Source organism: Numida meleagris, chromosome 1 (genome assembly GCF_002078875.1).
Source record: "Numida meleagris isolate 19003 breed g44 Domestic line chromosome 1, NumMel1.0, whole genome shotgun sequence".
In the NCBI taxonomy this organism is placed as follows: domain Eukaryota; kingdom Metazoa; phylum Chordata; class Aves; order Galliformes; family Numididae; genus Numida; species Numida meleagris.
The window spans coordinates 105,974,020-106,000,685 of NC_034409.1; the positions used below are offsets into that span (position 1 = coordinate 105,974,020).

At 37.8% G+C, this 26,666-nt stretch overlaps 1 protein-coding gene across 4 annotated transcripts in view; it reads right to left on the reverse strand.

Annotated features, from left to right (window-relative positions):
- BRWD1 (bromodomain and WD repeat domain containing 1) overlaps nucleotides 1–26,666 on the reverse strand; it is a 55,552-nt gene that overhangs the window by 13,257 nt on the left and 15,629 nt on the right. For all 4 annotated transcript variants that reach the window (XM_021405722.1, XM_021405711.1, XM_021405713.1 and 1 more), the window contains exons 14-34: nucleotides 25,767–25,917; nucleotides 24,988–25,122; nucleotides 23,522–23,650; nucleotides 22,039–22,264; nucleotides 21,400–21,588; nucleotides 20,215–20,398; nucleotides 19,252–19,345; nucleotides 18,195–18,335; nucleotides 16,012–16,097; nucleotides 15,005–15,200; nucleotides 11,403–11,519; nucleotides 11,189–11,296; nucleotides 10,662–10,786; nucleotides 10,473–10,555; nucleotides 9,907–10,018; nucleotides 6,489–6,550; nucleotides 3,937–4,092; nucleotides 3,548–3,668; nucleotides 2,203–2,328; nucleotides 1,490–1,568; nucleotides 233–277 (exon numbers count right to left, since the gene is read on the reverse strand). In XM_021405722.1, coding sequence (XP_021261397.1) covers nucleotides 233–277; nucleotides 1,490–1,568; nucleotides 2,203–2,328; nucleotides 3,548–3,668; nucleotides 3,937–4,092; nucleotides 6,489–6,550; nucleotides 9,907–10,018; nucleotides 10,473–10,555; nucleotides 10,662–10,786; nucleotides 11,189–11,296; nucleotides 11,403–11,519; nucleotides 15,005–15,200; nucleotides 16,012–16,097; nucleotides 18,195–18,335; nucleotides 19,252–19,345; nucleotides 20,215–20,398; nucleotides 21,400–21,588; nucleotides 22,039–22,264; nucleotides 23,522–23,650; nucleotides 24,988–25,122; nucleotides 25,767–25,917 — 2,665 coding nt within the window. The remainder of the gene's footprint in view (nucleotides 1–232; nucleotides 278–1,489; nucleotides 1,569–2,202; nucleotides 2,329–3,547; nucleotides 3,669–3,936; nucleotides 4,093–6,488; nucleotides 6,551–9,906; nucleotides 10,019–10,472; nucleotides 10,556–10,661; nucleotides 10,787–11,188; nucleotides 11,297–11,402; nucleotides 11,520–15,004; nucleotides 15,201–16,011; nucleotides 16,098–18,194; nucleotides 18,336–19,251; nucleotides 19,346–20,214; nucleotides 20,399–21,399; nucleotides 21,589–22,038; nucleotides 22,265–23,521; nucleotides 23,651–24,987; nucleotides 25,123–25,766; nucleotides 25,918–26,666) is intronic.

The following is a 26,666-nucleotide window of genomic DNA, read 5'->3' on the forward strand; positions in this document are numbered from 1 at the left end:
AATTTATGAGAAAGATTCTCCTTGACTACTATGCAGAAAAAGTACTGATGTGTTAAAACAGCAATGAACTATTTATGCAAAGCATTTAGTTTCTTTTTACTGTCAGAAAAAAAACCAATTAGGTTTGTTACAAAACAAAGCATCAGTCCCACAGTATTTCAATACAGTCTGCTAAACAATTTTTCCTGGCAAACCTGAATTGGGTATATATGGGAAAGATTAACCAACTCACTCTTCTTCTTCTGTATGATGTTCTCGGACGACATTTTTCATCATCCTGCAGAAAATAAAAGGTTATCTATTTTATTCCATAAATAATTTTAAAACATTTGTGTGCTCAAATTATTATTAGACTTATATCATGGTTGAAATAGACTTTTAGTCTTATTTTTCTCAATGGGATATGAAATGAGCATATCAAAAGTATAGCACAGTGAATCTTGGAAAATAAGATCCTAATGATATCCCACCACTGAAGACTCCTACTTCAACTCCTGTCCTTCGCATAGAGGAAAAACCGCAAGCAGAAATTGCAACAAGAAGATACCCACCAGCTTTGAGAACATTAATGACAAAAGATCAACAGTAAATCAACTGACAAATATTAAAACTTTCTGCATTTTGCTTGTCCTGAATTTAGGGCAAAGAAATCTTTCTGATCAAGTTACTTCTGGTAAAATAAAAGCTTTACAACGTGGAAGTACTCAGATGATGCTGAAGTAGTGAGACAGCTCAACATAATTTCCTTCCTACAATATTAACCTCCAAGGGAGAGCAGTCACTCTGCAACTTTCTGAAGCCTTGCTGAATTAGAAATCAAAATGCAAAAAAGATAACAGATTGGGCTGTTTGGGGTATGCTGTTAGTAAACGTACAACACTGAACACAACAAGAATTGTTCTGCAGTGAATGCTACCTCTATCAGTTTTAAGATAAATACATTTCATTAAATCCTCAGTGAAGCACGTCATGTTGATGTATGATTCATAGTTGGGTGTACAGGAACTGAAGTGTTTGCTATTGCAAAGCATCTCCGTAAAAGTTGTAATAACACGCCAACTTTCAGTGTTTACTACTGCCTAAATGACAGTTTTATCCTTAGAAATATCCAAGGATGCAGATAATTAAAAATACAATGAAAGACAGCTATTCATACACTCTTGAAATATTTGTATTACATTACTGCATATTAATATGCTTTAAAATGTCACAAAACACAGAAGAATTGTTCTATTTGACGGCACAGCCATAGTAGAACATTTTTGGTTGTACAAGTACCAACAACTCAAAATGTTTTCAATTAAAGCATGCCCCCACATCATCCCCCACTTTCCAATCATATTCAGTCTATCAGCTATGCAAATATTGACATACATACAACGATCTCAATCTAAAAATTGAGCAATTTTGCCGTGAATACTTGAAAATGAGTGGTATTTTCTTCCACTGTGAATGCATTATTGCAATTATTTGTACAAAAAAAACTTACCAGATCATCAGCATCAAGACAATCTTGTTCATCATCTGTTGTGCTACATAGGTCAAAAATGTTTGTACAGTCTTGATCACTGTAATGCAATTAAATCTCGTTACTTGAATAGCAAAAACACAACAATCACTTTCTAGATAGACAAACCCAGGCATAGCCAAAAGCTACAAAAGCGGAAGTGAATAAGAATTATCTGAAATATAAATGTCAAAGGTGATTATATATTATATCACTAAAGTAATGTTAAATCTGAAGAACTACTATACTACGCATTTTAGAACTAGTGAGCAAAGGAAGGTGAAATTAGCATTAGAAATATGATCTACTGAAGTTGGACTGCCTACACCAACTTACTTCAAAATAAACCTCCCAAATGAACTCAAGTCAGGCATGCTGCAACAAGAATTTCTACATGGGCTTACATTACAGACTGATCTACTTTCCAGTCAAGTGACATCTTCATACTATATACACCAGTGAATGCTACCAATGGAGAAAGTCAAAACTTCTCTATATGAACATACATTCCAGTATTTTCCCCAGTTAAGATAATACTCAAGAAGAATTATGTATCTGTCCTGCAGTGCATTGAAAAAGATTAAGAAATCAGAAGAACAGGATTCTTAATAAAGGGATGTTAAAGGTGTTTACGTTCCCCCCCCAGCTTTAGAGCACAACTATTCAAGCACTATATAGACTAAAATGCCACTCACTTGATAAACTTTAAGAGCTGTGTAGTGATCTTTTTTGCAGCTCTAGCGATAGCACTCCCAGGTTCATTGAAGGTCCTGGCATTGCTTTCAATGTATCTTACTTCCCAAACCAAAGCAGAGATTCTCCTTAAAATTAAAAAAAAAATTGCACCTTTAATACTAAGCTGAAAAACTGCAAAAAAACTCTCTTATTAATTATCTGTCCTAATCTAATGTGGATAAATGTCCTTTATTTTAATATTCATTACACCAGTCTCAAAGTTTTCACTCACAGAAGTGTATTTACATACACACATACATGCACACAGAAGCATATGTAATTCAAGGAAGCAAAATCAACAGCTCACATCTTCGTTAATTCATTTTCCAATTCATTACTGACAAGTAATCTGCATAAAGTCTGCAAAGTTTTGTAAAGCTTCGGATTCCTTTTTAAAATTCTGTTAATGCAACTAGCCTAGTAAGCACTAGCATTTAATACCACGGAATTATGAAATCCCATTGAAATAACAGAACTGAGGATCACAAATTCCAAGGATTCCTTAAAAATCCATGCATTTTTGAAATGGCTACCTTTACCACCTTTGTGGAAAAGTCCTATCAAACGGTACAAATTGTGTACTACAATAATAATAAAGAATAAAAGAATAAAAACAAGACACAAGCAATAAAAAGAGTGACAAGAAGTCTGGTCTAAATCCATTTGTAAATACACCTCAGCCATGATGTCTGCAAAATACCTTGCTGTGAGACCGACTGACCATACATCCCCACCTTCTGTAAAGAAGAGATTTGTAGAAACTGCTACAAACTAACATTACAGAAGAGAGTTAGCACAATCACACAGCTTCTTTATCATTAAATTTATAAGGAATTATAGATATGAAAGCCATATTCCAAGTTTTCAGTTCCTCATTTACAGAATTTCAAACCATTTCCCAAGACACCGTTTCATTCTCATTCAGGAAGAAAACAAGTATTGACATTTCTTCATTTTATTTACAGACATGCTGAGCAGAAGTCGAGATGATCGATGCCCTTAAATTTCTGCTAGAGATATGGATGCACTGCACATCAGAACTTACCAACCCTACACTTAAGTATGCCAGTGTTAACTCTGGAAACGGTATTGATATAGGCTGAAATCAACTTCCTCAAGAACTAACAAACTTAAAAAAAAAAAAACCACTAATGCTGCTACAAAACACTAGTAATGCTGAATTCTTCAGATACTAGACTATTGGTTTTCAAAACGCTTATAAAAAAGACCAAAAAAAGCTTAGATCTTCTCACAGTGTACAAACGTAAGGCCATGTTCCGCCTTGTTTCTGCCACTAGTACTAACCTGTAAAATCGGTTGGCCAGTCTTGTTCTAATAGTGTTCAGGTCTGTCGGGTAAGCAATCACGGTACAGTATTTGGGATATGTACACAGGTCAACTGGACCAGCAAAAGCTGCTGAAATGTCTGGTAAGAAACAGGACAATTAACAGAACTATTTTCAGATGTGTACGCATATGAAAACAGAGCCAGGTATTCAACTGGTTTGTAAAACCATTCTCGACTATAAACATCCGAGTACAAACACAGTGAGAGAACTGCACATAAAAATGTGTAAACATCTCTACTGTTTTATTGAAGTTCATTTTTAAAGAATACCATGTATATTCAAGAGAGCTGTCTTTAAATTTAACTCTAGGAGTATACTACCTAAAACTTAAGAGGACATTCTTACCAAGAGTCAGAAGTTGGTTGATACCACTGATAATCCGTTCACAAGCTTCATCGCGGGATCGCGTTCCCCACTCCCCTTCTTGGGGTTTGTACAGTAGCTTCTCCATTTCTTCAAAAGTCACGGAAACACTAGCTCCTAATTCTTCAGGCTGATCAACTGAAGAGTGATAACAAAAAGGAAAGGGTGAGTAGTGAGAACACAGAACGAGAGAAATTGTTAAATATTCAAAACCATACGAGTATCTACTAAGCATAACTAAGAAAAAATACCTTGCCTTGAGTTTAATACTAAGAGCATGGGGGAAAATACACAATACAACAACAACAAAAAATATCCTTGAGTCTCCTTTTCTGCAATTCTGAATTTCCAGAAGACATTTTACTCCTTTGATTTAAGCACTAGTCTGAAAAGACGACGTAACTCATGAGTTACTTGCACACTTTTGTTTTAAATGCGTGCTCCAGACTTCATAGGATCATAACTTAGCTTAATGAGTTTATTTATTACCTCAACCATTAAAGACGTGTAAGGCGGGCAATATATTTTGTGATGTCCTTCCTGGTATATTTTTTTAATATATTTTTCTAATATTTCTTTTGAACATGGCAGATTAAATTAATTTCAAAGCAATAAAAACTAGCAGACATACAAAACTGTGACGGATGGCTCTGTGGAAAGTCACACTTACAAAGATTAATGCAATCCAGCTAACACAGAGCAACTGAGTAAACAGAAGAAATTACACCTCTGGGTATCTTTCCCCTCAACTCCACAGACTGCTTTTAGTAGATTTTCAGTCTCAGGTTCTGCATTTTATTTTTGAAAAGCTAAAGTTCTCATTTAATTTGAGCAGTTGAAAAGGAAAGAGATCACAAAGGTTCCTGATCACACACAGTAGGTAAGATCATCAGTCCATCTTTGTATTGAACAGGACAACTAGAAGAGCAGATAAAATTCAGCAATACAAAGCATATAGGCTTACAGCTAGAAACCAGAAGTAGGAGCTTACATTAGCATTTGAGAGTCGCTCAGTTAAAAATGAAATTAAGGAAGGTAAGGTCACTGCTAGCACTATGACAACTGTAATCCACAAATATGCCATACACAACTTCTAAAACACCTTTCAGCTACAGCTGTTACAGAGATTAAAAAACAAAGCAATTGAACAAGTTTTAGAGGGATTTTCTAAGTTTACAAAAAGGATTATTTTTTCTTTCTTTTTTTTTTTTTTAAAGGACTATTTTTGGACAACGGGAAATGGTTTTAAACTGGAAGAGGGAAGATTTAGACTACATATTAGTAAGAAATTCTTTACTGTGAGAGTGGTGAGACACTGGAACAGGTTGCCCAGAGATGTTATGAAGGCCCCCTCCCTGGAAGCATCCAAGGCCAGGCCGGATTGGGCTTTGAGCAACCTGGTATAGAGGGAGGTGTCCCTGCCTATAGCAAGGGGGTTGGAATTAGGTGATCTTCAAGGTCCCTTCCAACCCAAACCATTCTATGCATCTATGATTCCTTTGGCCAAACAGGTAATGACAACCCAAATCATCTTTATTCATTATTGTATTCACAGTGCTATTTATGGAAAGCATTAACCAGATCACGATGAATGAGAAGAAAATGTGCTGTATGTTTGAAGGAAGCAGACTTTGACAATAAGAAAATAGCATTTCAATCAAATCTAGGAGGAAAAAAACCAACACAATCCTGCTGACTGAAATCTTTATACATTTTAGTTTGCATAAAACAAGTGATTTCATGTTTTCATTTCAGACTGTTTTGCAGCATTTGTCATCACAAGGTATGACTGAAGCAGACAGCTCACACTTGGAAGATTATGAAGTCAGTTTACTATTGAGAACATCCACATGTATGCAACATAACAGTATTTAAGGAAAAAAAACTACATATACAATATGCTACATATATACAACATAAGCATTTCTGGAATTAAGGAAATAAACTGTCTCCTAGAAAAGGTGATTAGGAAAATTAATATCCTTTTAACAAGTTATTCAGTGGCTACTCTGTCAGTATTTCACAAACTTTCTTCCCTTCCCCCAGCTGCATCAACAGGAAACACAATGGAAAACTGAATTGAGGAAGACAAACCAGTAATTCAATTATTTCATTTACAATTAATTTGGGTTTCACCAGTAAACCTATACAAAGAGCTGTTTTTAAAGTACAGGCAATAACGATTTACTGACTGGAAATTTTATTTATATTCATTCCTATTCTTATACCACACCACAATGCAAACTAGATTTTTTGAAAGTCGCTATGTTTGCAAGACTTGACTTCCAGTAGTAGCAGGTTTTATTGTATATTCCAGAGATGCACATTTTCAAGTATTCCCCTCAAAACTACTTTGGAAGATGGGAAGTTTCAGGAGGAAAAAGTAGAATATAGATATATCTAAGACATTTCACTAACACTGAAGTGACACAATCCAGCAAAGAATCATTTCAGGCACACTACCTGCACATAACAAAGGATTCATAAGGAAGGAGAAGCACATTAACCGTTCTGTTAAGGGAGCTTCTACCTACCATTATCAGATATTGGTTCCATGTCCCATGGACTAAGCTTCTCAACCTCACCATTGTCCCATCTGATCCACCACGTTAAAAAGAAAACAGAAATGCACAAGTTAATGTTAACCTTAAGTTGAAAGTATTTCTTCCAAGCATATTTAAAGAAATTCTCCATCACTGCTATTTTTAGGCCTTGGTAAAATATACTGTATTAATGCATATAATCAAAAGTATTGGTTAGCAATCAACTGTCACACTGCAAAAAAAAAAAAGGAAACATTTATAATGAATTTCAAATTAAAATTGAGCTCTTGATTTTGGCTATATGCAACTTACCCTATATAAAAATCAATATTATAATGTTCGAATCAAGAAGCTGCTTAAGAAAAATACGCCATACACTTGAAAAAACCAGATAATGTAATCAAGGGGAAGATACCAGAGAAACAAGGAGGAGCAGGCTTTTTTCCCCAACCACAACAATATTTGTACAAGTCTCAGAGAAAGGAAGAATAAGAATTGAGTTACATGGTATATTAACTTTTCGTGAATTAAGGACTACCACATTAAGATAAAGAGAAGAATAAAACGTAGAAACTGAAGTAACAGGAAGCAAAAGCAAATAGCTGATATTAACAGAGTACCTCCATATTCACTGATACTTCACTGTTAGATAGGAACATTTCTACATGCTTTTATTAACAGCAAAATGGTAACAACAAATTTCAGTATTTCAAATATAGGAAATGCACTACTGGATCAGCCTAGTACCCCACTAATGCAGGTAGACCAGTAATGTCTGTCTTTGAAACTGTTAGTAGGTGGCCATGTGATCCTGGTACAAAACCATTTTACTCGTACTTCCAACATTCACAATCACTGCTTTCCTCTGGGCATTTTAGCAAATACACTCCAGAGTATTTCCTTCAGTATCTGTTTTCATTTAATACTTTAACGGGCCTACTAATACTGCCTGGTTTTGTCAGTGAGTACCTCAATCATTTCTTTGCTCCCTATACTTCAGCTAATTCTCAACACACGGAAGTATTTGCTCCAGTGCCGTGTTATCAATAAAAACAAAGAAGAAAACAAAACACAAATACACTGTCCATTTTATTTATTTATTACTAAAAAAGTCACCGAATTTTAAAAAGGGCTAGTAAGGTAGAACTTCCCGTACAGATGCAAGGATAGTTCTTTCCCACATCTGAATTTAACCTTAGGCTCAGAAGTATTACACTTATTTCTTACATATACTGGAAACTGCAGTCAAGTACATCAGTCTGCAGTTCATCAATGTCCCTCTGGAGCCTCTTCTGTTGGCAGGAGCTACGATACTGAGGAGGCTCAGAGGAGACCTTATCACTCTCTATAACTACCTCAAGGGAGGCTGTAGTGAGCTGGGGGTTGGCCTCTTCTCTTGTGTAACTAGTGATAGGACCAGAGGGAATGGCCTCAAGTTCTGCCAGGGGAGATTCAGGCTGGATGTTAGGAAATACTACTTTTCCAGAAGAGTGGTGAGGCAGTGGCACAGGCTGCCCAGGGAGGTGGTTGAGTCACCGTCCCTGGAGGTGTTCAAGGAACGTTTAGAAGTTGTACTGAGGGACATGGTTTAGTGAGAACTATTGGTGATCAGTGGACGGTTGGACTGATGATCTTGTAGGTCTTTTCCAACCTTGGTGGTATTCTGTGAATACCAATCTGCTAGTGCTCTAGCTGTGGAGCACTAGAACCACCCAACTGTAGCACAGGTTGCAACTTCACCAGAAGTTTCAAATTAGAGTTCCTCAAATGCCTGGTCTTTGTGCCGAACATGGCACAGCTTCGTAATAAAACTGCCCAGCAAGATCAAAGTAAGATAATCATCACAGTCCCTCCCTATTAACACAACAAACCTCAGAACCAGGGACTGAGAAGAAAAAACATTTGGCTATCAGACTAGGAACACATCTGACAGAGACCTAGGATAAAATCAGGTTCGGAACAGGAAGTCTTGAATCATTTGCTGAAATCTCATGTATTGCTAGCATGACTTCATTTCCAAGGACAATGAAAAATCACCTAATTAGCAGCTCAACAGTGTAAACCAGCTTAATCTTAGCACAATTTCAGGGTGACTATCAGCAAGACTATCTGCTCCTTCTCAGAATTGACTGCTTCCGGGTAAAGGTACAGGTTAGGGAGCTCACAGATCTAATACATAACCAAAACTTTTCCAGCATTTTCTGCCTAACACATGATGCCTTCTCTCAGAGACAGAAAACAGGGGTAGCAGGCACTCTCAACTGCAACAGTGATGTAGAAGCTCTGTTCTTTAGAAGGCCAACACCTCCTAAGCTTCCTACCTGTCCAAGACAAGCATCTGACTTAAGTCAAAATGAAGCAGAAATTCCTTCAGCAGAATGGAAACCTTGCTACTTACTTCTGCAGGAAGCATGCCATTTGGAGGAATGCTATTTGCATGAGAAGCATTTGCTGCCATATGTGATGGAAGTGAGTTCAGAATGGACACAAAACTGAAGACAATTAGCAGGTTTGTAGTTCCCAGGAAGTAGGTGCATGCCTTAGTCCAACTATCATGTTACGAGTTTGACTTTGAAATTTCTAGCCTTTTCTATATAAGCAGGCTTTTTTTTTTTTCACCCCCTGCTGTATTACCCTTGGATTTGCTCAACCTTGCCATATTTTGAACAACAAAATTGACAATATATGCCTTCACCTATGCAGTATTCTCTCCTGACAAGCATGCTGGTCAAAGGGATTTGTTTGACTGAGGCAGCATAGGGTTACATTATCTGCCAGCTATCTTGCTAAATATAACCCAAAGATGAAATGCAGGACAAACTGCAAGCAGAACCTACATAGTAGCAAACATAGCCAAATACTACTAGGCAGTGGAATTACTTAAGCTCTGTCTTCACATTCACACAGCAAGCATGAGGATAGAGCTTAGAAACATAATTTACACAAGGCGCAAGTGATAGCATACAATCACATTATAGTTACACTTGCTCCTGTGGATTGTTATGTGAAAGACAGAAGTGTGAAAAATTGAAGCGTAAGAATTATGACCTCAACAACAAAAAAGATTCAGCATGCCCCCATCCAAAACCAAATATGAATGAAGACTAGTAATTTATGTACACTGGAAATCGCATTGCTTGCTTCACGGAAGAGATTAAGCAGTAGTTGTTAGAGAAGATGACACAATCAAAGAAGTCAAGAACTTATTTTATCATGTTATCCTTCATTAAAAAGTTGCTTAAAATTATTACATATTCACATTGTGCTAGATTAGATACCATTGAGAAATGATAACACAGCCAGTAAAATCATTTGAACAACTTACACGTTCTTATATACCAAGAAGCTAGCTAAGTAAAAGGCAATTCACACTACTAACATTAGAAGTGTAAAATCCTTTTATACTTACTTAACACTGTAACACTGAAAGTGACTATCTGGATATTGAGGCTGATATGGCTCTTGACCCAACACTGTTCCAAACCACCATGCATCATCAATAATGGATCGGAACCTGTCAGCTAGAGGAAAAAAAATTCTGCTCGCGTATTTTACTAACAAGAGTTATTTAACTATGCTTCTTCTGTATGTCATTAAAACATTTGTGATCAACGGATTTCAGTTTAAAGTTCTAAAAATACTGATACTCAGTAAAAGATGAGACAACAGATTACGCCAAAAGGTGCTAAATCTCTTTGTTACTTAACTATAAAGCAAGAAAAGACAACACCAGAATCTGATTTTATGTTTTGAAGACTGTATCTTTGAGCTATGGCAGACTCTCCAAAATGCTTAGCCCTGCTACTACTGGTTTCAAATTTCAAACAGGCAGACAAACCTCATCTAACAGAGAGATCTAACCTTATCTAACAGAGAGCCCTTTGAAATTACAAGTGAACAGCATCTAGAACATCCAGTAAGGATACGTATCTTATTTCAAAATCATTTGATCAAATATGTAGAAAACACACTTACAAGCTTGCCAGTTCCTTTGCCGTGCTTCATCATAGAACTGACGTAATATAAGGAAGTCAATAACATCTGGCATATCATGGTATCTAGATGAAGAAAAATACCCTTTCAGGTGTGTACCTTAGGGCTTCAGGAAGAAGCTTAAAGAAATATGTTTTTCAGTACTTTTCAAGAAAATATAGATGCACATACTTGATGGAAAATGATTTGTCAGTATGTTTTCCGGTGGCATGATCTATAAAGGCAAGCTTGAGGCAACACAATGTGGGAGGACCAACCTCGTATCTAATTCCAACAATTTTTACCAACTCCTGATCCTACAGGTAAGAACGAACAGTTTCAGAAAGTATTACCAACTGGACTATGCACAGAACTATTAGTTTAATAATAGTTAATTGAACGTTATATTATTAACTGAATATTACATTATATCCATATATAAAATGACAAGAATACTGGAACCACATTTGAGATTTCAGTGGAAGACAGCCTGTTAGACTTGGCAATATGAAGACAGCTATTTGTATTCAGGCTTCCCACAGGTAACTTTGAAGCTATCCTAATAAGTGAAGACAATTTTCCCCTCTTGTTTTCATACAAAAGCGTTAAGGAAAATGGCATAAACTCAGAAATCAACATTTTAAAACTAGTGCAGCACAACCCTTATTATTCAGAGATTGCCAGTGCTGAAACCTAGCGCATCTTCAGTGCAGACCTACCCTAAGCACTACTTTTCTCCAAGGCTCCTTGTGTGGATTCAGTTCGTAAATTTTATTTCTTCTAACTGCTTCAATGTAAGCTTCATGTCCTTGTCGAAAATATATTACCTTAAAAAAAGTAAAAAATAAAATAAAAAATACCCAAAAGGTAAACGTTATAGCAATATGTAAGTAGCATGAGCATTTGAAGGAGATTTTAAACAAATATTCTTACCTCATCACCCATCTGAGGAACAAATGGAGATCTTCGAAGAGCCGTGTCTGTTATCCAAACTGGAGGATGCCAATCATTCGACAGTTCCGAATTTACTGGTTGCGTTGGAGTATTAGCCTTTAAATTTAATAGACAGCAAAAGTATACATAACAGACATATTGCTGATACGGCATCAAAACAACAATTTGGCAGACGAAAGCTTAAGTTATGAAAGACTAATGTACACTTCCAAAACCTGCTAGCTGAACTCCTCCAAGGCTTTCCTCAAGTTTTATTTGCAGTACTCACACTAAGCATTTTGTTCTTACTTGAAGACCTGAGTGAGCAAGGTAACTACTCTGCAACTCTCAAGAGAATGAAAGCCTTATAATTCAGATAGCATCTTCAGTGACCAATAAAAATCTTATGAAGATGCAAGAAATCATCTGAAGATGGAAAGTTATGAGATTGATTAGAGTTATTTAAGGCTTTGGCTTTCTTCTCCCAAATTGCTTATGGTTATGTATAATTTCAAATTATATACTTGCCAACAAAGATCCTCAATTTTAATTCCATTCTGGTGTTGTCTACGACAACGTAATAAGGCTTCCCTTCCGTCCGCACCTCCGCGTGCGGGGCATACGGGACGCACACACAGTGTATAACGCCGAAATGCCAATTTAATGCTGCACAACAAGGCTATTTATACCCATACACGCGACCGCCCTGGATACCCGTGACCCTAGAACCCTCCCCTGGTGCACGCAGGCACTGCCCATTTTATCCCACAACTCCCCCCTCTTTAACAGCCCCTTTAATACGTTCCTCTTTTGGTTCCCAATCTTCTTTTGTGTGCAGTCTTTTGCCCTATGCCCTTCTCCCCCACACACCCAACACCAAGTGGTACTTCCCCTCCTGTTTGTCCCCGGCCCTGCAAGCAGTTGCGAGCAAGATACCTTCCCTTACCGCAACAGAAGCAGACGTCTGGTGCGGTTTGGACTGCCATCGCTTGCAAAGCTGCTGTTATCCCAGCAACCTGCTCAGACAAAACCGCAGCCAATGGCTGCACCTCTTGAGCTCAACTGAAAGCGCAGCCACGTGCTATGAGTTCCCCTGCTGTGGCAGTGGCAGGAAGGGCTGCAAGAGCAGCCTTGTACTCTGGAGCTGCGCTCGAACGTAAACATTCTCGCAGCACTATTTCCTGAGTTTCCAGGGGCAGGTTGCTACTCGAGATAGCTGTCTGTACTCGGTCTGCAAAGGAGCGGAAATGCTCCCCAGGTTTTTGTCTAATATGAAGATAACTTGGCGACCCACTAGTAAGCGTATGCATCCGCTCAAGCGCTCGCCTGCCCAAATCCGCCGCTGTGACAAGAACAGTGGCTGGCAAAATCAGTTGTTCCTGAGGGGTACTCCAATTACCCTTTCCCGCGATTGCATCCGCTGGGATGTTGTGTAGAGGATGAGCTGGGTCTGCCTGCACACAAGCCCGCAAGCTGTCTACCTCCTCCTGAATGTACGCCTCAAAAATCGGTACCTGCGCCGGGGTGAGGCACGTCCGTGCACACTGTCGCCAATCGAAAATCAGCGGGCCACTAAGACTAATAGCGTTCAACAGGACCTGCGCCTGCGATCCGGTAAGACCTCCCTCTTGGACCGCTTTTCTCAACTGCATTAGCATTTTGTAATCTACAGGTTGCCACTGGGGACCCTGCGGTCCACCAACAAAAACAGGGTAGCAAGAGCGCGGCATGGGCTCAAGCTCGCATCCGGAGAGCATGCACTCCTGAGCACGAATAACCCAGCGCTCACCGGCCCTGCGAACTTGGTCCCGTGCCTGCCCCCGCCATCTCCTTTCTCCCTCGGATGGCAGGTCTATGCAAAGGCGACCCTCCTCCTCCCCTGAGGAACTGGTCTTGTCATCCGCCCCACGCCTTTGGGACCCCTCTGCCCTATCTTTGGAGCTAGTAACCCTCCTCGAGGTCAAGGGGAGAGGCTGCTCCACAGGGCTGGGTCTTGGCATCCTTCCTTCACCTACGCCCGGTGCAGCTGCACCACAGGGAGCTGCACTGTAGGGCGGAGGTGCCACTGTAAAGGCAGGCGTCCCTGCCTGGACCGGCCAGGGGGCTGAAGGAACGGGAGCCCTCGGGAAACATGTCAGTGTTCCCTTCGGGTTCATAGACCAAAACTGCCCGTCGTCTGAGGTCTGAACCCCTGGGGTCGCCTGCCCTTGCCTTGGAGCCCCTAAAGGGGCTAAAAGCGGAGCTTCCGTCCCCGTCTCTTCCCCTACCTTGCCCGTCTTGTTTTCCTCTCCCTCCGACTGTTTCTTTCCCTGCTCTCCATCGGTTTTGGCTGTCTCAGTGTCATCAGGCGTCCCCGATAACACTTGACGTGCCGTGGCATCGAGATGCCGCTCGTCTTTCACTTTCTGTATCACACTTCTCACTGTCCCCAGCACAGGGATAAGTCCCAGTGCCTTCTTATTTCCCGCACTTGCCTCTTCCCATAGCTCCTGACCCGCCTTCTCTAAAGCCACTTTCTGCAGACAGTCTGTCGGGGACTCTGCACACTGCTTGCGCAGCATCCACTGAAGGAGTGCGAGGCACTCCTTCTTATGCAGTGTTATCCCTACTTCCTTGGCCAAGGATTTCAGCATACTCACCACCTCCTGCACGCCGAGCCCCATCACGGCTCCGGCTTCTCGGCGCCTTGCTCACGCCCAAAATCACATTGGGGTCACCAGATGTTGTCTACGACAACGTAATAAGGTTTCCCTTCCGTCTGCACCTCCGCGTGCGGGGCATACGGGACGCACACACAGTGTATAACGCCGAAATGCCAATTTAATGCTGCGCAACAAGGCTATTTATACCCATACACGCGACTGCCCTGGATACCTGTGACCCTAGAACCCTCCCCTGGTGCATGCAGGCACTGCCCATTTTATCCCACATTCTGGAGACAGACTAAGTTAACCTTGCTCATCAAGCTGATCTTAAAATAGAGATAAAACAAAATTCTAATATCAGAAGTGGCAGCATAATTAAATAAATCAACTGTTGTTCAGTAAATACACATATTGAGTTTCAAATAATTTAGATAAATTTTTAGAATCAAGCGAGAGGATGGAGAGAAAATGGCCAAAAAAAATTTACGGTAACTCAAAAAAAGATAATTACTTAACCTAAAAACTTAAGTAACCTGAAAAATAATAATTAATTTTTGTAAAATATAAAATTCAACCCAAGTAGAAATAATCTTCATAAACACAGTAAATATGTCTCCCAAGTTTCTCAAATAATATACTAATTAAAACAGGACTACATTACAGGATTTTAGCCTATTATTCTGTACAGTTACTTAATAATCCCGTTTCCTTCTTTAAACATTTTTCTGAACACTTTTTATTTTCGATGAAAAAAGGGTTTTACTTGGGAGTGTAGATAAATTGGTAGATCTCCTGGATATGAAATGTTCTCAAATTCTCAAGGGCAGACTGTACATAGGAGTAATAATACCCATGTCCAATCGCAATAGCCACTACTTAAAGAGTTTCCAGTGACGAAGTCTAAAACCTAAAGAGAGGAATCTAGTAAAAAGTGAATAGAATAAATCAATTTCATACCCCCTCCTGCTTTTTTGGTCTGGGCTTTTTTCGCCTTTTTCTCCTTCTTCGCTTTGGAGGAGATGATTTCCCTGCGGACACTTCATCTTCTGAGGTACTGCAGTATCTGATAGCTTTCCGCCGAGAAGTACGCACAGGAGGCTGCAGGTTAATCCCTGCATCAGCGATCCAGTCAGAGTACCTACTTGAAGAATCACTGACCATGACAGGTGCGTCAGGGAGAAACAAATACAGAATTGAGTTGGCAACATTTTAAGAATGCTATATTATCTTAGACAAACATCTCCTGATACAGATTATCATGGAAAGCAGTTTTTATTCTTGTGATACTATCTTCTTTTTCTTTTTCCCCCCAATAATTTCTTGATATTTTATTTAATTTTCTGGAAAAACAGCAATTTAAATTATGCTTTCCAAAGAAAAGTTGTCTGGTGAATTCTAAAGTTCACGACTTTTTTCAATAAAAGCCATCCCTAACGGAACAGTCAGGGGTTAATTGAATTCTTTAAAAACAATTATACAAATCTCACAGGTTCACACTTGCTTTTGGATATCCACACTTTTCAGTTCTGCAACTAGAGAGTTCTAGAAAGAATATTTAGAAAGCCATAAAACGATCAATAAAAATGCATCTGTAACTTCTGTTCTAAATAAAATTATAAACTTACTCATCAAAATTAAGATTGTTTTTGTTGTTTTCAACCAACCATAACCTTAAGAGCAAGCAACTGACTGCTGCTTGGTTCTCGAAAAAATGAATAAATGAAATCTAAATTTTTTTTAAAAGCCAGCTAGCAAAGAAATCCAGCAAGTGAAAGGACTGGAAAATGACATTAGAATAGAAAAATGTTTGGTGACACCAAATAATAATGCAGTGTGACACTGCCATACATTAACCAACAAACCATTATTACATTTGAGTCACACTAGAACTTCCACACAACTTTAACTTGCCAAAACTGAAGAGAAACTCATGAAAGTAAAAGCTGGGATTTGTTTGCTTTTACCTAGAGCTAAAAGTGTTGCTTTTCTTGTCACTTCTCCACTCTTCCTCCTCTTCAGATGAACCAGAGCCCTCACTTTCTTCAGCTTCCTGAATTGAAAAATACCCAAGAGTCAATCCAAAACTTTCTCACAATACTTTTCAATGGGTCTAAACATAAAACACATTCTCTGCTCACAACCTAACCTGCATGGTTAGGAAGAAATCTGGCAAAATGGAATTTAAAGTAGCTCTTTCCTATCACTTCTTTTATTTCAACTAAGCGTATTAACCTCAAGTCGGCACTACTAATCATTAACTCCCAGACATTCACTCATATTTTATTAGCTAAGTGTGGCTCTACCTGCTGTAGCCAGTCCTCACAAAGCAACATTTACATCCTCCTAACGCATTACAACACTGTTTTTTTTGGTTTTTTTTTTGTTTTTTTTTTACACTAATCTAAGTTCACGTTGTTTGTCAAATGAGCTGGCTGCTGCTTTTGATTGCGCTGAATTGCAGACTGATGATGCTGTAATTAGAGCACGTAGAACCTACAATAAAATCTGCCCACCTAGAACACAATAGAAGAATTTAGTGATTGCAAAAGGAACAAGTCAAGGAAAGCTACCAGGTCTCCCATCCACACACAGCGTAGGAATATTCTATTACAGGAATAACACTTCTGTAATATTTTTATTATGATTATGTTTGCAAGTTAGAATCAGGTGATTTTTCTGATTTTAGTATTAAGCGGTCACACATTACTAATTAGGTATACATTTAAATGCAGAATTAAGAAGTCCAGGCATATCGAAATATATTACAACACAAGTAATTTCCTGCTGTTAAACACCTACATTAACTTCATGTTTAAGAATTGTTTTCCGTAACTGCAGTGACTAAATATAATGGATTGCTTTTGTCCCAAGTTGTACACTGCCAAACAAGCAAAAAAGAAAAAGTTTGACTTGCAATTTCAAGTTTAATACTGTCTGAATTAGTCCAACTGATAATTTGCCACTCTGTCAGAGCAAGTTCCCCCTAAAGACCAATACTCTTCATGTAGCATAGAAGATAATTCATCCTACCAATATTTGAATTAAACAAACAAAAACACCCATAACCTGTTTTCCTGAATTTAACATCATAGCTCATTTTTGTATTAGTAGTTTTTTTTTTTTTTTTTTACTTCCATAATAAGAGATTTCACAAATTGATTTCTGACGTTACTCTGCCATAAGTAATTTGCCTAGTAACGTTACAAATTGGGAAACAAAAAGCACTGAAAACTGGATGTCAGAAGCTTCACTTTAAAAACATTTAAGTTTGTGTAGTTATTTACTGGACATTTGCACACAGCTCACTTATTTGCTGTCTGAGTGCCTGAAATTTGTCAGATGACAGCTCCCTCTCTACTCTATTACCAAAGTACGAAAAACTTGAGATTTTCGTTGAAGTGTTTATTATTATTATTCAAGCAAGAGAAGAGTCCTTTTCCAGAGACAATAATCTTACAGCATTATCTTAGCTCCTCAACAACTCCATTCACCATTCTTTGTTAACAGGAGACTGGTCCAACAAGTTGACTTTGTCAACTCCTTCCACTCCTTTTGCCTATGAAACTACTTCCCTGTGTGCAAGGCAAATCAACTACAATGGAAGCAGCCCTAGCACTCACTCACAGCATCCGATACTAGAACAGTCAAGCCTCCTGCTACTGACAAATCTGCATTTCATCCCTCAAATTCTGAGCCAGGACTCAGCCAGAACAGATAGACTACAGAAGAATTACCTTACTAGGCCATAAAAATGCTTTAAAACTCTGCAGATTTTGGTGTACGCACAAATTTCAAAGGTTTTTGCAGAGGAACAGTTGAAAAAAAAAAAAAAAAACACCTAAAATCCAAATCTCAGTTTCAGTCAACCTCAGCACTGTAGACCACGTTTTTGCCTCGGTCTCTGGATATGATTTAGAAGACTCTCAGCAATCTTAGTTTAGGCACCTCTGAACTGACAGGAAAGATTACTGTTATTAAGGCAACAAATAACAACGTTTCAGAAGTATTACTGCTTATGGTAACAGCAATAATGCTTACAGAAATACTTTCCCTGGTAGAAGAGGGTTTTTAAGAAAGAAGTCACACTGCTATGAAACTACGCTTAAGGAACTTAAATTCAAAATACAGAAAACAAAAGAGAACTTACCTGCTCTATCAAACCAAAGCAGTCATCTCTCTCCTCATCAGATGAATCAAGCTGTTCAATGTTATTCCGTGTTCGGTAATTGGGATATTTCCGTCTATGCAGCCTACGTTTAGACTGTATTACTGAAGACTCAGAGTCACTCTATTTAGAAAGTACAAAGAACTGTTACACAGGAATATGTACATGGCAAACATTTTTATGGGGCTCAAAAGGGTAGCTAAAAGCACTGATGGATGCAACAAGTGAAGTGGCCTCACTGCATCACAGACTTATCACAATTCCTTTTCACAAGAAACAATTTTACTGTAAGCCCATAAATTTCCAGTTCCCAAGTTAAAATTTAATAGCCATCTTAAATTGCTCCTTACTGCTACAAGCGACAAGTCAGTTCTCATCACTAAATATACTTAAACAATCAAGAACAGAAATCCTGAACTCCTTCCAATTACGGGAATCATGCAGTACAGTTCTTGCCTCAAGTTGTTCATCAGGTTGTTTTGAACTGCAAAATACAGCGAAGCCACAACCTTACAAAACTAGTCCAGTATCTATTTTTCCTTCTTACTGACCTCTTCCAAAAAACTGAAAATGAAAAAAGTGTTCAAAGCAGAGCAATTCTGAAAAAAGTCTATCATACACAAAACACTGTCAACTAAAGTAAAAAAAAAAAAAAGCAGAGAATCACAATATAGCCTATAATTCCTCAAATTTAAGATCTTGCACACTCTCACGTGCACCTCAACGCTTTGTCATGGACCTGCACAATTGTCTTTCAACTTTTGACTGCGGTAAAACCAAAATGGTCTGAAAACAACCATGTCTTTACAAATTCTACTAAATACCCTAGATGGAAAGAGGCAAAGCTGAAATTAAAAAAAAAAAAAAGAAATGTAGGTGTTCATAGAAGTAAAATGAACTTTGTCCTGCAATAAGTGGAAGCTCAATCACCAGGAACCTTTGAAGACCATACCTTCAGAAATGTCTGCTTTCTTTGTTTTAAGCATGACTTTTCCCAATCCTATGCAGAGTACCAGTTTTCCTAGAAGCTGCTGCATACCTTTTCCGATGACTGAAATGACTTCCTTCTCTTCTCTGACTCATAAAGATCTCTCTCTTCTTGCCCTTTTGCAATTCGATATTCTTCCTGCTTCCTACAAATAAGTCATGAAAGGCTAATGCTTTATCTCTTTCAACAATACTGAATCAAACAGTCCATTCTCAAAAAAAAAACAACGATCTATGCAAAGAGCCCTAGCACCTAATTCTCTTTCATTAATTCCAGACATGTATTATTGTTCAACTGCCTACAGCATGACAGAAGTCCTCTGACTTCCAGATAAGGTGAAGTGGGATATCACAAAAGTCTTCCTCACAAATATCAGAATATAATAAACTGCTTCAACACTGTTTTTAATTTATATTCCTCTCTTTGCAATCATTCTACATCCAAGTATTCAATGCTCAAAGTTTTTCAGAAACTTCCTTAGAAATGTGGCAGTACATATGGCTATATGATTAAAAAGAAATATTTAGGTATATTATTTCTCCTTTTCACAATGTGTACTGCAAGTACTTTTCAAAGTAAGCTATTTCTGCACTGAAGAACTCCACTGAAGTCTACAGTACACATCTTGGTGTGAGTGTATCAAGTGTTCATTGTGTTTCCGGTATTAACACATTGCCTTCCCAGAGTCTCACAAAAGCATAATCTTTCCCAACTCTTTCATGCATGCAAACTTTACCTGCACCTCCCTTTCTTCTGGAAAAAGCAAGAATCTCAGACATTTGTCTTTTAAGAGGACTCAAAATACAGAAATCAAATCATTCTTTATTAAACTAATTTCCCATTCATTTTGTTGAATGGAGTTTACAATTAAAAACTTTAAGCACAGCTGTCCATTCAACCATTTCAACTCACCCCACAACTTACTTTAGCTAAGTTAGTTGTACTCGATTTAGAAGTCATAGAATGATGCATTCTCTCTAGTTTTATCTGCAGCCAAGTCAGCTGTCTACAGACCTGAGTAAGCTGGGTGGTAGTTCTGGTACAACAACTCTTCGCCTCCAAGCCTGAAGGTCTCGTTCCGTGGCCATCTGACTCCGTGGAGCATTCTGATGCATTTGCCGCACGCCTTCAACTTGCCCACTACGGCGCAGACCGATATTGGGAGGAGACTGGATGTCTAAACTCGGTCTTCTGAATACTAAAATATAACAACGAAAACATTTATTCTGGACTACACAGAATGAAAATCTGGTTTTTCTTACTGTAGATAACAAAAACCTAATATTTTCCCTATTTTTATCTCAATGATCATTACGTAGAAGTCTAGGGATCACTTTCAGAAATTTATCTGTCTTGTAGAAAATACAAAGACAAGTGTGCTTTTTAAATGGTTGTTTATCCTGTTACGTTAATACAGTGGAAGTAAGTATAATGTAACAAGTGTTTTTTTTCTGAACAATTTCAGGCAGTTTTGAGGTTACAAAAACCACTTGCCCTGGAACTGGTTGTATGTAATTAAAACTACTGACACATATAAGAGAGTCCAGTTTACATCTACAAAGAAGGAAGAAGGGACTCCAGTATGGTAAAATGCTCATCCTGAAAACCTTAGAGGAGAATCAACATAGATCCTGTAAATGTCATATATTGCTAAAAGCACAGCACTCTACAATAAATAACAGTTAACATTCTTGAACAGTGAAAGGCTTTGTTTTGCAATTTTGTCACAGGAACAACAGTGCTTTAGTGAAGAAAAAAAATCTTATCCAGACAGAATTACATAAAGGGAAGTTTAGTCCCCAAAACAATATCCAAGTTAAAATCTGTTGGAAATAGGATGGATTAAGCTCATCTGGAAGGGATCTTTAAAGATCAGTCCAACTGCCTGACTCTTCAGGAGTAATCGCAACTTGAAGCATGCAACTGAGGGCACCATCCAAATGATTCTTGAACACTCACAGGCATGAGGTATCAACCGTCTTGATGGGAAGCCTATCTCTGTGTTTGATCACCCCCCATGGCAAATAGATTTTTCTTACTGTCCACTCTGAAACCCTGCCCCACCCCAAAACAGCTCTGTGCTCTTCTTGTGCATCCTGACATCAGTGACCCCAGAGAAAAGCCTGCCACTTCTCTCTCTCCACTTCCACTCCTCATAGAGATGCAGTAAGGCTGCCTCCTAAGCCTCCAAGTACTAACCTCTTCTAGGTGTTCCCTCTCCATTCTGCAGACCACTTGAAGCAGGTTCTTGATCTGCTGCTGCATTTCTTTGATCTTGTTGTAGTTGTAATTGTCTAATCATACCATCAAGAATGCTGGGCTCCATACCTTGTTCATCCTGATCAACCGTCTGTTGGCCTATAACTTGTTCGACCACCTCTCCATCACCTTATAAATGCAACAGAATGACAAACATGAATGAGTTAATTAATACAGCAAATGATTTAACCTCTTGGTTCACATCACAGAGAGACATGTTCTGCAACTAACTACAACAAGAACAACTCTGGAAATGATTCAAGTTACCTAATCCAAGTGAGACGTTTATGGATTCTAAAACTCAAGCACAGTTAAGTTAATGTATGTCAGATTCAGCAAAAAAATTATGACATCCACTTGAGTCACCAAATTTTATTTTATTTTTTTCTTTTTTAAAGTACTATTCACTGTGGGACATATTAGCATTCTTGAAGAGCACAAATACACATGATAGTTGCAAGTATGCAAGAAAACAATGGCAGTTTTATACCACCTATGTCACATCTACTCTGTCCCAAATCAGAATTACTACAGCACAGATAAATTCTGGATGTAGATTTTTAGTGAGACCATTCTTACTTGTTGCTACATATCCAAGTTGAGGAATCAAATGTTCGTCTGCAGAATTCTCTCTTCCGGGTACCAATCTTTGATATTTTGTTGGATGAGGGTTTCCATCCACATCTACTAAGAAGGGAGGGGGCATGAGATGAGGAGCCTGTTGAGTCTGCTCATCTAGGACATAGTTGTTAGAGTCTCGAATAAGTGGTCGGTAGTCAGTGTGGAAGAACATCTGATCAGGAATCTAGAAGGAAATAAAAGTTTTATGTTGTCAGTTTTGAAGGAAAAAAACACAAATCTGCTAGAAAACACAAAAGAACAAGTGATACTAACTGAAATATTCTAAAACCACCTTAAAAGGAGAAAGGAAGGGCAAGTTCCCAGTGAGAAGAGTTATGCACAACTACTATAAACCAGTACATGTTGCAGTACTCCCACTTATGAGAGCACTTTTTCAAGCAACAAAAAACAGTTTTAGAAAACAGTGTTGTTCTACGCTTAAGATTCAAAATATTTCCTATCCCATTCTAACTTTTTTCCACGCAGCTAAGAAAAGTTTCCTTGGTTTCCATGCAAGGTTGAACTTGGGACCATGATTTCCTAAGTTCTCAAAGATAAGATCTTTCTTAATCATGCAGTGTCCGCCTCAAAAGTTTTCTGCAACTTAAAAAGTCTGTTCAGTCCATGCAGCTGAAGTAAAACAGAGTTACACAAGCACTAGATCAGTCAAAATCTCTGCTCCCAGCAATGATAAGCAAGATGAACAGAATAAGATTCAATTTCAGCTAAGAATGTACAAGAAAAAAAATCTTTAAAATGACAAACATGGAATTACCACTGCAACTTTTAAAAAATTGAGAGAGAAATGAAGAAAAACATAGGCCAGAATTGCACTTTTGAGGGCTATTTCAAGAAAACAGAAACACGTGTATTCATCAAAGCACAAAAGAAATAGGCTGATACATTCTAAAAGTAAAGCACTGAATCCTATGCACATTTTTCTAACATTTCAGTCAGCAGTGTTGGCTGCATATTTACTTGTGCTTATTTTAAACAATCTGCTGTACCGAATTTGAATTACTAAAGGTCTTGAATTCCAAGTTATAATAATTAAAACAAATCAGCAAATTATTCTGCTTTCGTTCATTTGGTAGTAGTGCAATAAACTTTGTGTTACATTCCAAGCTTCAGACGTTAACCTATTTTGAGAATTTAGAAATAAGAAGTAATATGGGCTCAAACAATTAACATATACATGAGGTGGCTGGAAGATATCTGTTCCAGAAAAGTACTACTAGCTACTTCCCAGAGGGGATTTTAGGACACTGGCTGTTTCTGACATGCCAGGACTGTATGTATAGAACTCACAGACATCAAGAAACACGTTGTATTTACAACCACTACACATACAAAACACTTTTACTTTCTAGGTTTTAGGAATCAGCATAACTAATCTAATTTCAGTTAGAAGCTTAACAATTCTTATAAAAGCTGAACTTACCCTTTCATAAGGCCTGCTACAGCCGAAACCAAATATCAGCAGGTGCCCATGAGAATCCGTACATGCAAAATGTTGCCCATCTGGTGAAAATTTACAGTCGAAAACAGCACCGTGTCCTTGGCCTTCAATCTAGATTGAAGGAAAGAAACTCAAGACTATTTTATCAAACTTTTTGAGCAAACATCAAAAATCAATTATTCAGTCAAAAGCAGCCCTGCACCTCCTTAAATGCTTCCATTAAAGCAATAAATAATCCTGTCACTTCAGTTTATTTCCCTTGGCATCTCAATTTAAGTCTAAAATCATACAATTTTAAAAGATGCAGTAAAGGCTACGAAAACATTTTCAAATAAATCAAAAATCAACCAACAAAAAAAAACAACGAACAAACAAACCAATCTGGAGGCTTTTTAGCTATTAGTATACTGTTTAAGGTTAAATTCTAGCTACTACATACTTATTGTTAAGCCACTTTAAAGAAAAGCATGAAACTTTAAACCTGAAGAAAAAAATCCCTTCTCCACTGACTGCAACAAAAATAAAGAAATAAAAATTACAAACACTGTACCATATTGAAGCCTCAGAGACAATAACCCATTCAAAAAAGTTAATTGTAAAGCTGGCCGAAGAGTGAATGGCAAAGATCTCCAAAACCACCAAAGCTTATGGTATTATCATTTTCAGTACAGTTGAGAATAAAGTACTTGTCTGTGGGATTCCTGAAGTGACAGACCTTTCAGTCTCTTCAGTGGAACCTACCTCATCTGAATTAACAACAGATACTATGAATGAGGCGCAAAAAGGTCTCCTGCAACAAGGAGTGGAAGAGCCCTGGTATTAACCACTTCCAGCACTCACAGATTGAGAAGTACCAATAAATAAGTGGAGTCAAAAAGAGATTAGACCTTGATTATGATGAAAGTGACATCTTGCCTTGCACCTCCGTACCTCACATTCTTCACATCTGATTACAAATTCTCACAGTTCATCTTCCTTGCCTCCTAAGCTTGCACCCTGACCCCACTCAACCAAAAGCTCTGGAGAATTGCACTAGTGCAAGAAAGTGGGGAATACTTTTCTACAAAGTTGGTGAACTGATTCAGCTTAGTAAAAAGTCCACTGAGAGGCAACTGATTCAAGGTAGAAAATGGAAGTGGGCAGCTGGAAGCAGACAAGGGAATCAATCCCTGCTTCCTTTTCTGCCACATCAAACCATAAACTCACTATTAGTTACATTGCACCTATAGTTATAGTGATGAAGAAATTCAAAGGTAAAAGTTCTAGAGACAAAATGAACTCAATTTTTGCCTTTATAAAAAAAAAAGAAACAGCAGTAGGTATACATGTTGAATGTTGATTATGGTTCTTTAAAATAGTACCTGAACACACTGCTGTGTGTTGAGAAAAGGTGGAGTTTAAAAAAAAAAAACAAAAAAACAGAAAAAACAAAAAAACAAAACTCTTACCATGTTGAAATAATGCTTTGTTTTTGTGCCCTTTGTAATGTCCCATATAAAGATGTTGCCATCGTGACCAGCAGACAGCATTATCCTGGAATCAAAAGGATGGGTCTCCAAGACAAATACTTCATCCGCATGCCCCTAAAATTCAAAATTGCAAGTCACATGCAAACAAGAGGATATAAATCCAAATCAATATGATATCTACAGTAGACCTTCACTGCACTATTCCCTTCTCCTCATATTCAGACTTTTTAAAATGAAATCTCTACAAGCTGCCTCCAAAAAATATACGAACTTTTAGAAATACCACAGCACATACATCTGGATTGCTATCTCCACAAGTGGAGCGGCACACAGAAAGTGGAGCAAGAACTCTAGGCATGCAGAAACATCATTTGAAATTTAATCATTTCCCAGATGCAAAGAACAACTCTGGAAATACAGAGCTTCTGGCAAATGCATGTGAACAATTAAGAACTATTAAACAGACTTGGTTTTCTTAAACTATTGTTATTTTGGAATTTTTTTTTTAATTTTTCCTGAAGAGGTAAGTTCTAAACAATACCTGGAGAAGGTTTGTTCAAAAGCAGGATGGAGCAGTTTTGGTTAAAAAAATAAATAAATAAATAAAATCCAAGAAACACCACAGTTGCCTTATGACTCACATAGAGGATTCAAGACAATCAGACCTAATGATGAACTCAGTATGCACATGCCACACCAAATATAGAAAGACTTACTGAAGATCTACTTCAAAAAAGCATGGAAAAATAAATACATACCACCAAATCATGAAGCAATTGCCCTGTAGACGAATTCCATACTTTCAGCAGATGATTATTTACAGCCGTAACAACATAGTTGTCATTTTGGTTCCAAGCTATCATGGTTACTTTAGGCCTCATAAATTTGTCTTCTTCTGAACACATGTCACTATTTTAAAGAGTTATAAAGGTAGGAGTTATTTTTAACTCGTCCATCTCAATCTCAAGTTAGAGAAAAAAACTAGTTTTCCAGTGTTAACAATTAGACAAGAGAAGGAATATTAATAATTAACTTTGTATTGACACTTTTGTCCATAAACTTTTTTCTTTTTAAAAACAATAAAGTATAAAGCAAATTTGTCCTTTTTTGGGTTTGAATAATTTGCATTTTTACAAATGCAGGCACGCATATGTATGTACATATGTGAAGGAGAATAACTTACAGGGAAAAACAAAATTCAGTATTAAGGGAAGAATGAAATTCTCAAAACTACTAGATAAGCAAACAGTTTGATGCTCAGATATACCATTTTCTTTTTCTTTTTTTTTTTTTAAAACTTGTTTCTCTTTGCCAAACTACATTTTCAAGATACTAGGAACTCCCTCTCTGCATCTTCATTAACTAAAGGAATGGGCCTTCTTTCAAACATACTTGAACACAAGTACTATTTATACTCTGCATCAGCTAGTAGCCTGTTCTATAAAGATTCCCTCAATCATACAAAGATCTAATTGTGTCTATTACCCTGGAAACATAGATGTCACAGTCATATTTCAAATATTAGTAATCATTTCTACCAAAACCTCTTTTTTCTTTTTTTTGGTATCACACTGATAACTTGCCATTACCTAGTGTACCTAATATAAGTTTGGGTTGGTTTTTATTTTGCTTTCTTTTTATTCCCCCCTTCTAATCAC